Source organism: Solanum dulcamara, chromosome 1, assembly GCF_947179165.1.
Source record: "Solanum dulcamara chromosome 1, daSolDulc1.2, whole genome shotgun sequence".
NCBI lineage: Eukaryota > Viridiplantae > Streptophyta > Magnoliopsida > Solanales > Solanaceae > Solanum > Solanum dulcamara.
In genome coordinates this window covers 8,033,556-8,051,894 of record NC_077237.1, presented here as the reverse complement: position 1 = coordinate 8,051,894, position 18,339 = coordinate 8,033,556, and the positions used below count along the sequence as shown (strand labels likewise).

At 35.9% G+C, this 18,339-nt stretch overlaps 1 protein-coding gene across 2 annotated transcripts; it reads right to left on the bottom strand.

Moving 5' to 3' along the window:
• Positions 1-264: 264 nt before the first annotated feature.
• LOC129900594 (uncharacterized) lies at positions 265-18,298 on the bottom strand. Of its 2 annotated transcripts, XR_008769653.1 has the most exons (3): positions 17,046-18,298; positions 9,132-9,983; positions 265-1,129 (listed from the first exon to the last, which is right to left on the bottom strand). XR_008769653.1 is itself a non-coding variant. In XM_055975607.1 (2 exons), exon 1 carries the CDS (start codon positions 13,354-13,356, stop codon positions 11,716-11,718), a length of 1,641 nt encoding a protein of 546 aa, XP_055831582.1. In that variant the 5' UTR covers positions 13,357-13,965; the 3' UTR covers positions 265-1,129; positions 9,132-11,715. The 2 variants fall into 2 exon arrangements, 1 of the variants encoding a protein (XP_055831582.1); XM_055975607.1 differs by lacking the exon at positions 17,046-18,298 and having other exon boundaries at positions 9,132-13,965.
• Between the last annotated feature and the right edge of the window lie 41 nt (positions 18,299-18,339).

Sequence of the window (18,339 nt, the reverse complement as noted above, 5' to 3'; positions counted from 1 at the left end):
GCTAATTCTCTCTACGTTTTTTATGTCATTTCTATCCATCTCAGGTGACAAGTCCAGCTCATAAATTACTTTCTCAATCTTCTCGACAATTTAGTAAGGGCAAATAAAACGAGAACTATGCTTTACAAAGTATGTTTGGTCGAGAGTTACAAAACACGTGTTTGACGGAGGAGGTAATAAGTACTTGGTGGATTAGTCGAAGAAAGCACACGTTGACCCAAACACCATGGTTATACACCATGGTTATAGGAAAAGCACTAGTCAAAGTTTAATGATGTTTGTAACCAAAACTAACAATGTGTCAGGTGCAATATTCAAGCTTTAAGACTTCCACAAGGTTTAATTGAGATCATGGGTGAGAAGCTGGTATCAGCTTGCAAGGATTAAAAGTCTCTCTTCAAATCAGTAACATCCTTCCTGTTTATTGGGGGAAAAATGATGGAACCCATACCACTATCTTGACATTATCACTTCAACATATGCCAAGTAAACTGAATTGCAAGTAGACGTATCGTTAGGAAGAAGCTGATTTGCTCTAACAAAGATGTAATGCAATCTCCACAAGGGGGCATGATATTAAGGTCTCCAGGAACCTTTTGAAGTTTGCTTTTCACCATTAGTACTACACCCCACAAGCCATCACCAACACCCCTTTGAAGGAGTCGTTGAAGTTCATCGGCTAAGCCTTGTACGAGAACAGGTTTCCTTGTTAGACCATTCATTCCCACCTGTAGGCAGATACCATACGTGTTCCTCTGAACTAGCAGTCAGGGTTATGATCAATGGCCAACTACGGCTGAAGAACTTACGCACCCTCAATGCTACTTCAAATTCATCCATTCCTGGCATTTGAAGATCCTGGCTGACAACTTGAAAGGTTGTCAGTGAAGGATCTAGAGCACTCAGGCACTGAAAACCGGTTGAAACACTTTTTGGTTACCAGTCTATTTACATCATTAAGCGTCTCATCATAAGCGAGGAGTACATGAAGGCCTCTGAACATTGAGCTGGTTTCTATTTAAACATGTGTTTCCTAAAAGATTAACTGTTCTTGAAATCACAGAATGAGTGTCATCACTTGCACATGGCCCTGGGCATTCAAGGACAACCATATATTTCCCTGCATCATCTGAAAATTTTATGCAAAAAAGAAGAAAATACAGGTCAGTGTAAGCAATATGGTAACCAGGCTATTACTGCGTCACTTTCACAAACCAATGTACCACTTCAAATAGCAGAAGTAAGGAAACTAAAGACAATAGTTTTCTTATCTGGATTATTTATTAACATCATAAGCAGCATCTAAAAACTTTATACAATAAGACAACAAAAATAAAGAGAAATCATCAATTCTAAGGATGAAATTCTTACCAAAGGAAAAAATGGCGGGGCCTATGTTCACACTAGTTTCAGCCACAGTAGGCCGTAGTTAAATAAACAAAAAAAGACTACAATGAAATCACAATTTTACATTGAAAAACATGGATGTTATAATTTCAAAATCACATATTCTGTAGTCATACCACAAAAACAATCATCTTGAACAATCGACAGATTCCGATTACAGGGTCTTGCCTTGATAGAGAGCATGAAGTCGTACTGAATGCACTCCTTTATTTTACACACTTCTTATGAAGGTTCATTCAGTGAAAGTGAATACAACTTAAATCCCAAACACTGAAGCTTCCAATGTTAACAATCAGAAGGTAAAGGACAACTTGTAGCAGTGCTGTCTGCAGAAGCCCAAGGCTTAAAGGAGTACCAATTGCATTGGAAGTTATATATGATAAAGAGGCAGTGACGGTAAATATATGAAACACATGATAAGTAATGTATCATTTGAGTATCTAAAAGTAGTATAGCACCCATTCATAGACAGAGTACTATTTTGTCACATTAAACCTAGACACACAATTGATCTCTCAGAAGCTCAACTGGTGACTAATCTTCTTCATCCTATTTAGTTGATTTAACATATATGATATACCTACAACTTACAAGTACGGGGTTCCAGTCTATCACCCACTAATGCTCTAAAACATGTGTCATTTTCTCAAGGCATATGCTGGAGTTTCTTATAAGTTCTGCTAATATCATTTTCAAGAGAAGAAATCCGGAACTTTTTTGACCCAAAGAAGAAATCTTGAACTTTCCCTGCTCACTTTGGATTGAGTTTAAGAGATACAAGGTCACTTCCACAAACCAGCAAAGACTACCCCCCCCCCCCCCCCCTTGAGCTCAGATAAATGAAGGCAACATCTTTATCTGCATCCTTACTAACACATCTTTTATTCTCATATATAGCCAATCCCCCATCCCTTTCTCTGTCCCTCTCACACCCACATTTGATGCATGCAGATGTGGGCGCAACATATCTATCCAGGTGACTAAAATGGGCGCGACATTTTAGTTTCACATTACGAACTAAAATGAAGCTAACAAACATCTAGTGTACATACGTTGCATCCAAGGTATGGCCTAGTGGTCCATGAAGTGGGTTGAGAACCACGAGGTCTCGTGTTCAAAATTCAGTGGAGGCAAAAACACTACGTGATTTATTTCCATCAGCCCAAGCCTTGGTAAACAAGTTACCTGATGCCTGTGCAACCTTGGTAGACAGTGTAACCCAATATTTGTGCTAGTGGGAGGTGACAGATATCCCGTAGAATTTGTTGAGGTGCTGCGTGCAAGCTGTCCCGTACACCACGTTTATAGAAAAAAAAAAATCAATCCTACTCTTGTCAACTCTTCACGATAAGGATGACCTCCATGCTAAGCTTTTTGTAGTCTTGGGTTTTTCTGATCTGTCCATATTACAATTTTATTCAGAGGCGCAACAGATTCTAAGGAAATTTCAGATAACTTCTTCTCACATCACAAGGATTCCAACTGCATATACTTTCACCCCTCCAAAATGCTTCCACTAGAACATAAGGACAAAGTGGTTGAAGGCCAGCATAATATTTGCTTTAGAATTGCAAAGTTTTTACTGCAGTAATTTTATTAATATAGACCCAGCCAACTAGTTAGCCTTTTTAATTAGGCGTTGATTTCTATTTGAATTTTGAATACATAGTATTTTCTAGACTTTAGGAGTTTGGTATTTTCAACGGATCTTTTTGCTTCTGTTAAGGTTTAGAAGTATTTCTATTATAAAATTGTATTTTTAGACTGCAGTAAAAATACATCGATCTTTTTACTTCAGTTCATAAGCTTTCTTTCTTGTTTTTCATTCCTTTAGTATTTTTTATCATTTTCCTGCAATTTCTTCTCTTGTAAAACCATCAAAAGGTATCGAGAGCCATTTTTCTTGAGGGACCTATGAGTAAAGAGATGGATTCTGAACATAGTTTTTCACGAATGGCTCCACCTGTTTTTGATAGTGAAAATTATCAATTATGGGTTATGAGATTGGAAACTTACTTGGAGGCTCTTGATATTTGGGAAGTTGTGGAAGAGGATTATGAAATTAAACTGCTACATAATAATTCCACCATAGCATAAATCAAGAGTCACAAGGAGAAAACAGGAACTCTTAAGGCGAAGGCAACTATGTTTTTTGTTGTTTCAACAACTATTTTCACAAGAATTATGTCTCTTACATCACCAAAAGAAATTTGGATTATCTAAGAAAGAATATGATGGAGATGAAAGAATTCGAGAAATGCAAGTATTGAATTTAATAAGAGGAGTTCGAGTTGCAGAGAATGAAAGACTCTGAGATAGTCAAGGAATACTCAGATTATTTGGCATTGTTGACAGGGTAGGTAAGATTACTGGCTATGCCCGGTTACCTTGGAAAATACACGAGATCTGTCCAAGATTATCTTGGTAGAGTTGTTAAATTCTTTTTAGGCATAGCAACAAAGGAGATTTATGAGGCAAGATGGTATGGTTGAAGGAGCCTTAGCAGCCAGCCATAAAACTTGAAGCAGGGGTAAAAATTTGAAAAATTACCCACCTTGTGAGCACTGGAAAAAATGGGTCATCCACCCTACATATGTTGGAAAAGGCCAGACGCGAAGTGGAGCAAGTACAATCAACTAGGCCATGAAGCAGTGATTTGCAAAAACAAATTTGAGAACCATGAAGCAGATGCACGTGTGGTCAATGAAGCTAAAGAAGAAGAAAACCATCTTTTTGTTGCAACATGTATCTCAAGATTTCATCAAATTTTTGGCTGATTGATAGCGGTTGCACTATCCACATGACTTATGACAAGAGTTTGTTTAAAAAATTAAAGCATACTGAAATATCCAAAGTTAGCATACTCAAAACAAGTTCAGGTAATAAGGCGATTTCAAATGTTCTTTATGTAGATATTGATCAAAACTTGTTGAGTATTTGTAAGTTGGTAGAAGAAGGATATAAAATATCCTTTGAGGATAAACATTTTCGTCAATGATGGTGCTGGAAAAGAAGTTTTAAACATTAAGATGAGAGGTAAACATTTCTCATTTGATCCACCGAAAGATATTCCTACAGTATGAAAAAGATCATAGGCCGAAAAAATTAGAAGATGATCCTTCAATTGAAAAGGCACAAGCAAATGTGAACCTACTAGGTTTAAGGAGCTTTCAATATTCTCAAAGGAATTGAACCTATGGAGGAGTTAACTATGTTTCATGAAATAAAATGAGTAAGTTTAAATTCAAGATGCAAATTAAGCAGGAAGACATGCTTAAAAATTTTAGTAGTCAAGAGTTGCGTTCAGGATGAGAAGTGAATTTAGTTCACTACAAGCCCAAAGATGAATTTGCAGATTTATTCACAAGGTTACTTTCAGCTATCAAGTGTGGAGATCCCAAGATAGAAGTCCAAAATTTTGCAGTTTCTAAAGCAAGGAGGAGTGTTGAATATTTGATTTAGAATTGCAAAGTTTTTTATTATGTCAAGGAAAACCCGCAGCCGTTACCCTTTGGGTGCGCACAGGGTAAAAATTTCGCTCTTATGCAATAGCTCGCAAACCACACAGGAAAGGTAACCCGCACTAAGCAAGCCCAGTGCGGCGAACTCGACCCTAGAGGCAAACCCCTTGCCAGGCGTTTCGAAACTGAGACCTCCCAACATGGAAGTCTCAAGCCCAAACCACTGGGCCACCCCGAAGGGTGAATTGCAAAGTTTTTAGTACAGTAATTTTATTAAGATAGACCTAGTCAACTAATTATCCCTTTTCTATTTGAATTTTGAATAAATAGTATTTTCTAGACTTGAGGAGTTTGGTATTATCAAGATATCTTTTTGCTTATTTTTAGGTTTACAAGTAAGTATTTCTATTATAAATTGTATTCTTCGACTGCAGTGAAAATACATTGATCTTTCAACTTTAGTTCATAAGCTTTCTTTCTTGTTTTTCATTCCTTTAGAATTTTTTTATTCTTTTCCTGCAATTTCTTCTCTTTTAAAACCAACACATTCCATCATATTGAATCCTAGAAATCTCTTTACCTAAAGATTTACGGATGAACAGTAATTAAAGAACCATCTCCTACACATGAAAAGAAGTCCTCAAGCTGCATATTCTGAGATCTTTCAGCTAAGTAATGGTCGATAAGAAAAGAGGGAGTCACATTTTCATTTATTCAAGTTTCTCTTCCTCTTATTCTTTTTTGGTGGGGGGAGGGGGCGGAGGGGGAAGGGGGATACTGAGTAGGTGATCTTACCAGTAACCTATTGGAATAAAACTAGAAATAGGTATATACAATCCTACTTAGAATAAGAATAGGAATATGAATAGAAATAGTAAATAGTATCCTACTCTGTGTAAAAATGTAGAGACACAATTCAATAATATTTTTCTCTTATATTTCTCACATGGTATCAGAGCTTCTACAATCTTGATAGAAAAAAAAAGCTTCCGCCAATGGCGGATGACTATGACTCATATATGCCGTCCGTCTGGCCATTGGTTATGTTAACAAAAGTAGGGCCAATGATATATACATGAACCCCATATTCAGGGAAAGAAAACTCAATCAGACAGGTCACCTTGCATCAATTTCCGGTGACTTTCTACGGCTGTTTTGTGTCAATCTCATATCTTTCCGTGTTTGTGTAGCACCGTGCTATCTTTTCGATCTACATTTTTATATCTAATTTGTGTAGCATTGTGCCATATTTTCGGTGACTACTTTCTCATATTCGATTTGCGTAACACCATGAATATCTTTGGACTACTTCTCATATTTAATTTGTGTAGTACCGTGAATTTTTCCGAACTACTTCCTCATATATGAGTTGCATAGTAGCATGTATCTTTTCGATGACTCCTTAGATTTGATTTGCGTAGTTCCATACATCTTTTGGGCAACTCAAATTTGATTTGCATAGAGTCGTGCCATCATTCTTACCCTAGCCATATAATTCTCTTTTTCAGTAGGGTTGTACCGTCAATCCGACTCTATCCATATAATTTACTTTCTCAGTAGGATCATGTCATCATTCCGACCCTACCCATATAATTTAATTTCTCATATTGTGACCACTTTCATCCATCAAATCTAATAATTCGGCGCATGAGCATGTTCCAGCCAGTTTTACAGTGACTTTCTTTTTTGAGTTCTACTCATCTCTTGATTTCGAGAAGATCCATATATTTTATACCAGGTTTTGACCACTTTCTGGCGACTGCTGCATTGTGAAGAAGTCTACATGGAGAAACCACCTAGTTTTGTTGCTCAGGGCGAGTCTGGTAGCCTTGTATGTCGATTGTGTAAGTCACTCAATGGTCTAAAACAGTCTTCTCAAGCTTGGTTTGGGAAGTTCAATACTGCAATTCAGGAATTCATCACTCTGTGTTTTATCGACATTATGCATCTAATCCAGTATTTCATGCGAAGACTAAGCACATTGAGATTGACTAGCATTATGCAACAAATCTAGTATTTCATGAGAAGAATGAGCACATTGAGATTGACTATTAATTTTGTGAAGTCGAGTGATCAATTTGCAGATATCTCACCAAGCTCCTCATCGGTCCTCGTATTAATTACATTTGTAACAAGCTAGGTACATATGATTTGTATGCACTAGCTTGAGGGGGTATGTTGGAATAGGAATAGGTATATGCAATCCTACTTAGAATAGGAATAGAAATAGGAATATGAATAGAAATAGTAAATAGTATCCTACTTGGTAAAGGATTGTATTGTAGTGTCTATAAATAGGGTCTCTGTGTAATAACGTAGAGACACAATTCAATAATATTTTTCTCACATAACCTAAACCCCAAGGGAGTAGAGCAATCCTTCACATTCAACTCAATTTTTTTGACATTATGTGGCATTTGTTGGCAACCTCGGCACAACATTTATCCAAAAACATGCAACTCCTCTGACCATTTTAGGTTATGCATTTTCCATCTTAGGATGTTCCAAATGTTTGGCACACGCCTTTTTTATCAGGTATATATTTCATTAATCACAAGGCCAAACTTGCCGTATACAAGAAATATACCAAAAAGTAAAGAACCTACAAAACAATATGGTTCTCTATAAAAGACGCTCAATCCTTTATACAACCCAGAACTACATGGGTACACCAAAAATAACTATCAGAGACTAAACTTTACCTTTTTCAAAAAAGTAACTATCAGAGACTACTACTCAACTGCCAAAAACTCAAATCTACCCCTTCAAAGGCCCTCATGTTTCTCTCTCTCCAGACAATCCACACCAATGCCATAGGAACAATATTCCATGCCGTACACTTTCTCCTGCTTTCCAGCAAAACAACAGGTCTTTCATGGATCTCGGCATTGTCCAAGGAATACCAAATCAACTAAACATATCCCGCCACAGTCTCATGGCCAGTTGATGCAAACAACTTTCTTTTCCTAAGGTTCTCCACCATCAAAATCAATAAACATTTTTTTTTAAAAAGGCATTCTGTTTGGCACACTTCTACGAATCATCACATATTATGTACCATTTACACGTCTCAAATTTCTTAAACAATAAAAAGTTAGATTATGATGTGTATTATTCTCCACGTCGGACTACTTCCACACAAACTCATTTTACCTTCTTTTTTTTAATTAGGTAAGGTTAGACGAACTCACTCTACTATTTTCCTCTACTACTACAAATATAACATGCAGCTCAAATTTACCCTTAAATCTCCAAGTAAAGTCACAGTCCATACTAGAGGTGGGCGTTCAGGCCGTTCGGATTGGATATGAAGACTTTGGTTTGGATTTTCGTTTTTCGGCTTTAAGAAATTAATATCCAAATCCAATTCAATTAAGTTCAATTGGATCAGATTGCTTATGTCCGGTGTCGGATTAATCGATTTGATTATCTCAGATTTCTGGTTTTGAGATTATAAGTTGAGCATCTTCTTCTTGCAAAAATAAACATCCTAGTAAAGTATTCATGTCAAATTGTCTTAATAATTTTACATTCACACGACAATCATCCAAATAAAATATTCATTCAAGCAACGAAACCATTATGAAAGAAATTTCTAATCTAAACAGAGTAAAATCATGTATAGATACTCATTCAAGCAATGAAACCATTATGAAAGAAATTTCTAATCTAAACAGAGTAAAATCATGTATAGATAGATCATACTACTAACAGTTCATATTCAATTCAACATTACTCAAACCTGATATATTCTATGTGAATTAAATATCAATTAAGATGCTTCCATAAGGACCCAGTGCCACAATCCACAACTCAAATAAGAATGAAAAATACAGTCACAGTGAATGCACCTCAGTTTGCACTATCCATTAGCCTAATAAGGTACATTGACTGATTTAGTAGGGTATTGGACTTAATATTAGGTACATGGGCTTCTCTGATATGTAAGGATAAATATAAGGTATAAAATTTTGGATTTTCGGACAAATCGAAAATCTAAATATTTTAGAAGTTAAATCCAAAATCCAATTGGTTTCCGAAAATCCAAACAAATTGGATTTCAGTTTGGCCCAAACTCTGCCATGGCCTAGTCAATACCTACATGCAGACTACATGGCAGCATGTATGTACACAAGTCATGAACAGTACTTATACATGATCAAGAGCTATAATCATCTATAGATACTTGTTAGCTAGATAAACCAACTTAAATGAGAACATCATGAAAAGAAAAATCGGGAAAACAACAGCATGTATTCTAACCTGGACGATCTTTTTGCAAATGCTGAAACTTCAGCCCTCCAACACCTCCCTGATGTTATGCCGTCTTTCACCAAAATGAATTGGAGATTGAGCTATCTGATTTGAAAGCCTTCAAGACTAACCTCAATATATGATTTTATTGTCACATATTCATCTGTTGTGCATTATCTTCTTGTACCTCAAACTGTCATTCCCACCATCAGCTCCAGTCTCTAAAACAACTCCAAATATAACAGAGCCTTGTCCAATGCAGACATTTAATAAATGTCCTACCATATGTAACAAAACCTAAAATACTCTCTTCTCATCGCCCATCACCTGATTAGGCAAAGAAGTAGGAACATCTGTAGAAAATCCAAAGCCCTTATTGATACACAAGCACTTAACAAGACAAGAAGTCCGCCTGACCAGTAAATGCAATTGAAAGTGACTCATTTCTACTGGAAACCTTCCAGCATCTTTCGAAGATATCTCTATCGCAACTTTTTTTGATGTGGAGAGAAAAGTGTGTGTTTTCACCATTGTGTTAAAAAAAATCTTCTGGTCAAAGCTTGCTTTCTCGTCTTGAAATATGGAGAGAAAACCCAAATTTGAGTGCATCCGCCCCCTCATTCCAATGTTCATCACCTTCAGAAACAAAGTCCTTGTCTGGCTTGCCTTCATAGCATTCTATTTAGTCTTTAGCCTGCTGCAGCACACAATTTCTCATTTCTAGTTTCTCCCTCGTTGTCTGAGACTCTTCAAGAACAGTAGCATGGGACAAAGCCACAGCCTCCCGATCAGAAACTACTTCCACTATCTCCATCTCATCATAGCTCAAGACTCTATCATCAGCACTTGAAAGAACCAATCCTAATTTTAGGCTTAATTTGCTTAGTATAGGGCTCAAACCCGCGTCTGATGTGATTGAAATCTTTATGTCTATGACTATGATTCATGGATTAGTTTTGAATTGTAATTTAGTAGGCGTTTGGGCATAGATTCAAAAGATTTTTCACTTTATTGGATTTTATATGAAGATGGAGTTATGTTAGGTTATACGTTTTGCAAAAGATAGAAGAGAGCACTTTTTTGGGATTTTATGAAGATAAGAGTTGGAAAACAGGTTTGAAGCACTTTTCCAAATTTGGAATCCAACTCCAAGTTGGACTTGGAAATTTTATAACCAAACATTGATTTTAAAATAAAGTGAAATTACTCCGAAAAAAGTGATGATTCTCATGAAAAATTAATATCTACATTTTGCATGAGATTATAAATGAACAATATGCAGCACACATGTATCAGCAAAATTATCATTTAGGAATAAGAAAAAGAAACATCAAAGACCAGCAATATCAAACATGGACCCATCATCACAAAAAACTTGGGAGATCCAAATTCAAAGCAACCAATCACATATAAAACAAAACATGAATATTTAAAAAAGAGCACACTCAAATGAGAGTATTGTTGGAGCTTAGCATTTCAGAGCATTCCAGGCTGAAAGATTAATTTTACAGATGTCGAAAACATTGATGTCACATGCTATAACAAGGGACAGAACTAAAGTGAAAGATATTTTGTTGTCACCTTGCAATGACTATTTTTGACACAGACAGGAGTTCAACTTGCAATTAAACTTTGTTTTACAATGATCATATAGTGGGAAATGAGACCCCATGATAGCCCCATTTCATCTCTTAAAAATGAAAACATGATCTTATTAGAATGGAAGAACTAAGCAATATAAAGAAAACTATGATAACTAATAATAAGATTACTCAAGGAGCATGGAGATAGAAGAAGTAAGCTGATTACTGAATCTGCTTCGGAGGAGAATAGTAACAAATTAGCATTAAAATAGAAACATCAAAACAAGTGCCAGAGTAACTCTACACCATTGTTAACTACAGCATCCAGGAGACAAAAAATTAAAGCAACAACTACAACCAAAGAAGTGCCTTACTTTGCTAGGCAGTGTTACGGTCCCCTGTTATGGATCTAGTAATGGGACGCTGCAAGATGAAATCTGTTGTTTTCTTCCTACGACCTATGGTGCTGGTTCTTTAAGAGAGAACTTGCAATCTCTTGAGTTAAAGTACTCAAAAAATGGAACAATTTTCTGCTTAGATTTCATGATAAACATAGAGTTCAAATACAATACTTATAAGATAACTACCCCTAGAAACTAGGACACTGGACATGACTTCCTAACATTACTGGAATGAGAAACTGCAAACTACTACAAAGAAATAACTACTACTAGAATGAGAAACTGCAAATAACTACTACAAGCAAACAACTACTACTGTAAACTGCTCGGAGACTAAGGAGTGATAACAGGCAGCCTCCATCTTATCACCAACCACAGCATTAAGTATAGGAAAACTACTAAGAATTCATCAAGACCTTCAAAAAACCCTATTACATCAACAGTACCATCCTCTCCCTCCCCTGCTTCATTTTCTCGGCCCATCTGAATTATAGGCTCTTCAACCTCATTACTGAACTCCACATACAAATCAAATTCCTCAAGTGTTTTGCAATCCTCCCAGGTGTCTTATTGTCTTACTTGTGACACCTCTGCTACTTGACTCGACTGCTACAGCATGGGCATTTCTACGCCACCTTCAGTTGCTAAACCATCTTGCAAATTGCCATCATTATTCCCTTCAACAGTTTTTGCCTTGTCAGTGTGCTGTTTCTTGGCCTTTTTTCTTGGGGTTCCAGTCCTTGCACTCTTTCGCTTCACATTCTTTGCTTTCTTCCTCTCCTTGTTCCGATTCCAATCCACATCTGAGTCCTCGCTTGACTCTGATGCCTCAAAAAAAACACCAGCATCATCACCATAAACACATATTCTTGGAGCAAAATGCTTTTGTCCACTCCCACTTATTGATCCACCAGCATTAAGTGAACTGCCAAGATTATTCACATTACTCCCTCCAATTCCCCCAAATCGCGGAGAGGTAAACATGGGAGAAAATGGAGACCATCTCGAAGAGTTATCTGTATTTCTATCAAAATCCTCCAAAGACAATCCAAAAGGCATAAATCCCCAACAACAAAAACTACTATTTTTTCCATCAATAACTGGAGGAGGAGATGCAATTGGTACAGCTTGAAAACCCCTCTTACAATTTTGACACCTTAAAGTACAATTAGTATAATCCAGAGAGTACTCATACATAAAAAGACAATAAGGACATGCAGTCCAGAAACTCGGTATCCTCTTACCTGATGCATCTACATTCCCTTCTTTCTCCTTCACATTATCACCAGTACTTGCAGATTTATTTGCATTGACTCCCACCACATTCTCATTTCTCTCCGGGCTCTGTTGATTCCCATGCTGCTCTACAGTAACCACCGGTTCTTGCCCTTGTGTTGATCCCAACCCCATACCAAATTGTGGGTTTCCTCTATTTAAGCTTCTCACAGAGGTTACCGGCTGTGGTTGGTTCAAACTCAAGAATGTAGCAGGTGGTTCATCTGTGTTCAAAAATGAAATTGAAGTCACAGGTTGTGTTTGTTGTCTCAGAAACGTTACAGGTTGTTGCGGTTGCTGCTCAATGTGCCAACTTGCCATAGAGGTCACAGTTTCTTGTTCATGAGTAAGATATGTCACTGGCATAGAAATTCCAGCTTGTGGGTCTTCACTGAAGCTTATTCCAGCAGCATGTGACCCTTGATCTTGAGTAAGAAAATTCATTATCATTTGGTCTGCATTCGAACTGGGCATTGAAGGATAAACACTCTGATGCACAGGGGTAGGTGTAGAAGCGACAATTGGGTAAGGGTTAAGGAAGAAACCGAGCTCCTTATCATACATACTTTTTCTCAAGGGGTCAGAAAGAACTGTGAATGCATCAACAACAAGACGGAAAGCCTGATCAGAAAACGGGAAATTGTCGTTCTGAGGTTTCAGAAGAAAATTAAACCGGCGATACTGCTCGGCCATGAAATCGGCATTTTGGGTCTGGTTAGGAGGGATTTGGAGGATAGAGTAGTAGTCAAAGTGTTCATTGTTTATACGTTTGTCTCCAGCATTCAGGATATCGGCAATGGCAAGTATTCGGTCAGCAGCGGGTGCTAATGTTGGGTCGGATTCACGGGCACCGTTGGCGAATGACTTGCTACCAACTAGATCACGATTTGCTAAGAGCTTTTCGGCAGTTAATAACCATTGCATCGCTTTTGATCGGTTTGTTTGGGGGCCATTGATGAAGTAGGGATACTCCATTAGGGTTTTAGGAGAGAAAATGAAGAGGAAGAAGGAAGAAAGGCGGAATGAGCGAGAGAAAGTGTGTTCCTCTGAAATGAAATAGAAGTCAGATGTTGTTCGCAGATTTCGAGGACGCCATATTGCAAATTTGCAATCAATTCACTAACCTTTTTGAGTTTTTCCTTTTTTTTTAACTAGTCATAATGTATGCGCCTCGTGCGTGTCCCTTGTATTAATAAGAACAGATTTTTAAAAATAACATAAACAATATTTAAAAGATGTGTTTGAGTACATTATAAGATTTCAGAAAGAGAATTATAATATCTAAGGGGTCGTTTAGTTTGAATACAAGTTATGATGGGATAAGTCATACTGGAATTAGTTATATGGGATAAGTTATGTTGGGATAGTTCGTTGTATTCAAAATAATATGCATTGCATAAATTTTAAGAACAAGTTGTTTGTTTACAAAAATACCCTTCACTTTATTTAGTTTTTTATATTTTCTTTGCAAGCTTTAGTTATTCATTCTTAAAAATAAAATCTTCATCATATTTTGCTTAAATATCTTTCTGTGTGCATTCCCATGATGGTACTTAAAAATAAAACCTTCATCTTATTTAGCCTTTCAAGTGACTAAAAATGTATAACTAAAAATATGTAATTTCGTAATAGAGAAATCAAAACATAAATAAACACAAGAATTAGTCAAATAAATTAATAAATAAAAATTATATTTGTATAGTCTAATTTTTTAATTAAAAAATATAAAGAATTATCATAAAAATAAGGAGTAGTGAAAGATTGTAAATGTTATTATACATGGTATTAAAATTAATGTGAAGATACATGAATATGAAAAGTGATGTATAAAAGGGTTTAAAGGGATATTTTTGTCATCTTCTCTATTTTATCTCGGAATAAGTTATCCCGAGATTACTATACCACCCAAGAAGAGGAATAACTTATCCCGATACTAATTATTAATCACGGGATAAGTTATTCCGGACTTGTCAACCAAACAACAAATTAAGTAGCACTATAATTTAATCTCGAGGAACCTTGGAGTAACTGGTAAAGTTGTTGTCATGTGACCAGGAGGTCACGGGTTCAAGCCTTGAAAACAGCCTCTGGCAGAAACGCAAGATAAGGCTGCGTAAAATAGACCCTTGTGGTCAGGCCCTTCCCCGAACCCCGCGCATAAGCGGGAGCTTTAGTGCACCGGACTGTCCTTTTTTATAATTTAATCTTGGGACTGTTTGATGTTATCCTTCACACCAAACGACCCCTAAGTGATAAATGATCATATTTAAGAGTTTGATCTACTCTAGCCGTTCTCCATTCAGTTTGTTCTAATACTTGCTTCAACAAAAGCATTGTAGAAATAGCGTTTGATTGAAAGGTAAAAAAAGTCATTCGTTATTACATGAGCACTTAAATGCATGTATTATGTGTATTTTCATGTTGATTATTACAAAATTTGTATTACTACGCTATTAACAGATTAAGACTTTATATAAATACTAGCATTACGAAGAAGCATTGTAATACAAAGTTGTACCATTAAATTAACATATGGTATAAGTTATTTGTTTAAACAATTAGCACTTACGAAATTGTATCGCAATTTATTAGCTTATTTTGGCATTAATAAATTGATATTTTGTCACAACTGCATTATTTATTTGTAATTGGTCGTTAAGGAATTGTTATGCCACCAAACTAAGAAAGATTCATCAAAATTAATAGAAACAACCAATAATGCCTACATTGAGGTAGGTTGTTAATATCACTCCTTGAATGTGATCCTACCTTGGACCCTGTTAACACGGGATGCTTTGTGCACCAGGTTGTTCTTTTTCTTAATTGTATTTTCGGAAGTCCTAAACATCAGGTTGCTTTGCACTGTAAGTACAATTTTATTCAATGTGTAATTATTTCGTAAAAGATAAAATCTTATTCAGTTTTAAATTTTCTAAATAATAAAAATTTCTATATATTTCAACTAAGGAAGAATTTAATACATAAAAGTGTTTTTTAAAATTCTAAAAATTAGAAAAATAATAAAATGACTATTTTTTCAAGAGTCAATTTTGTTTTAAAAGGGTAAAAATGTGAACGCCATTTTGCTATGGTGATTCATACTTTAAATATTTAGTAATAACTTAATTTTCAACTTTTCTGTTTACCTTTATGAGATGATTTCAACTCAAAAGGAATTCTTTGTCTCTTAATCTATGTATCCAGTCAAACACCTTTACATAAATTGAAACGGAAGAAATAGTTTAGATTTCACTAAAGAGAGTGAATAACAAAAGCACTCAATTTATTGAAACAACTTAAAGTATGTTATGTTTCTATACTTTTCTCGATTATACAATTCAAAAAAAAAAAGTAGAAGAAAGAATTCAAATAATTGATGCAAAATGATGCTACACTCTTTAATTTATTTTCTAATACCGTGAGTTGATAAATTGTGATGGATAATTAGTTAGTTTAATAAAGAAATGATTGCTGTAAGTTAAACAAATTGTAATTGATTTTAAAATCTTAAATGTTAGGACTTCTAATATAGTTCAAATACGGAAAGATTTAAGAAGTAAAATTTTAGTCAATTTTACAATATTAAATATTAGGAGTTCTTACCTCTTACAAATAAGTAAAGATTTAATAGTTATAACTATAATTAATTCCGAGTTCCTAAATATAAGCTTTACTGGAAACCTGGTGAAGATGGTGTTATTTCAGTAAAGTCTGCTTATCATTCATTGTGTAATTAGGATCAGCAAATACCACAATGGCCCTGGAGATATATTTGGAAAGTTACGATTCCTACAAAAGTTTTGTGCTTTTCCTGGTTAGCGGCAAGAGAAGCTTGCCAGACACGAGAAATCTAAGGAGAAGGGGATTCCAATTATGCTCGATATGTCCTTTTTGTGATTTACAAACAAAATCCAATAGCCATCTGTTTCTTCATTGTTCTGTCACTGGTCTTCTGTGCCAACTTTTTCTTTACATTGTGGGACTCCAATAGTGTATGCCTTCCAACACTAGTGACCTGCTAAGGAATTGGAATTGCAACAGGGTGTAGTCAGACAGAAGAAATGGGGGAGATTGGTTCCTTCTTGTATATGGTGGACAGTTTGGATAGAACGAAGTTTAAGAATTTTTGAAGGAAGAAGTAGCTCTTACAGAATTTAAAGATGAAGTGCTCTCTTCCTTTTCATTTTTGGTTTAACGTTTTGTAGAGGAGGCAGTATCCTATCCTAAGTAGATCTGATAGGTTCTCTGTAACTGCTAGGATTTCATAGCTGGATCTGCTGTACTTTCTCTCTGTATTTATGGTTTTGGCACTATCCTAGTGCCTTTTTCTTTAATACTCAAGTTACAATTCTCAAAAACAAAACAAAAGAATGTAAGGTATTAAAAAAATGGATTTCTGGACAAAAATCCAAAATCCAAATATTTTAGAAATTAAATCCAAAATTCAATACGTATTTCGAAAATCCAAATAACTCAGATTTTGGTTTGGCTCAAACTATGTCAAGCCCTACTCAATACCTACACGCAGACCTACATGGCAGCATGTACACAAGCCATGAACATTACATACATAATCAAGAGCTCTAATCATCTATAAATAATTGTTAGCTAGATAAACCAATTTAAATAAGAACATAATGGCAAGAACATTCAGGATAACTAACCTGGACAAGCTTTTCACACATGCTGAAACTCAAGCCCTCCATCACTTCCTTGAAGTTGTGCCTTCTTCCACCAAAGTGAATGGTGGAGATTGAGCTATCTGATTGAGAGCCTTCAAGACTAATCCCAATATTAAATTTTATGGTCACATATTCGGCTGTCATCCATGGTCTTCTTGTTCCCCAAACTGTCATTCCCACCATCAGCTAAAGTCTCTAAAAACACTCCAAATATAACAGTGCCCTTTCCAATGCAGACATTTAATAAATGTCCTACCATATGTAACAAAACCTAAAATGTTCTCTTCTAATCGCCCATCACCTGATTAGGCAAAGAAGTAGGAACATCTGTAGAAAATCCAAAGCCCTTATTGATACACAAGCACTTAACAAGACAAGAAGTCTCCCTGACTGGTAAATGCAACTGAAAGTGACTCATTTCTACTGGAAAGCTTCCAGCATCTTTCGAAGATATCTCTATCGCAACATTTATTGATGTGGAGAGAAAAGAGTGTGTTTTCACCATTGTGTAAGCAAAAATCTTTTGGGCAAAGCTTGCTTTCTCATCTTGAAATATGGAGAGCAAACCCAAAATTGAGTGCATCGGCCGACTCATTACATTGGTCATCACCTTCTGAAACGAAGTCCTTGTCTGGCTTGCCTTCATAGCATTCTATTTAGTCTTTAGCCTGCTGCAGCACACGATTTCTCATTTCTACTTTCTCCCTCATTGTCTGGGACTCTTCAAGAACAGTGGCAAGGGATAAAGCCACAGCCACCTGATCAGAAACTACTTCTACTATCTCCATCTCATCATAGCTCAAGAATCTATCGTCAGCACTTGAAAGAACCAATCCTAATCGTTGGAACTTTGGGATGATCCGTTATCCAATAAAAACTTAGGTCCACTGCTTTATCTTTCTCCACTTAAATACAAGCCTTAATTTGCATGGTATAGGGCTCAAACCCGGGACCAATATGATTGAAATCTTTATCTATGAAAATGATTTATGGATTAGTTTTCAAGTATAAGTTAATAAGCGTTTCACCATAGATTACAAATATTTCACTTTATTTGGAATTTATGAATTTGGAGTTGAAAATGGAGTTATGTTTGGTTATACTCTTTGCAAAGGAGAAAGGAGAGCACTTTATTTGGAAGTTATGAAGATGAAGTTGGAAAATAGGTTTGGAGCACTTCTCCAAATTGGAAACTAACTCCAAATTGGATTTGGAAATTTTATAACCAAACATTGATTTTGAAATAAACTGAAATTATTCCAAAAAGAAAAGTGAA

Coding starts and splice junctions, on each gene's coding strand:
- LOC129900594 (XM_055975607.1), bottom strand. CDS start 13,356: ATGGAGTATCCCTACTTCATCAATGGCCCCCAAACAAACCGATCAAAA.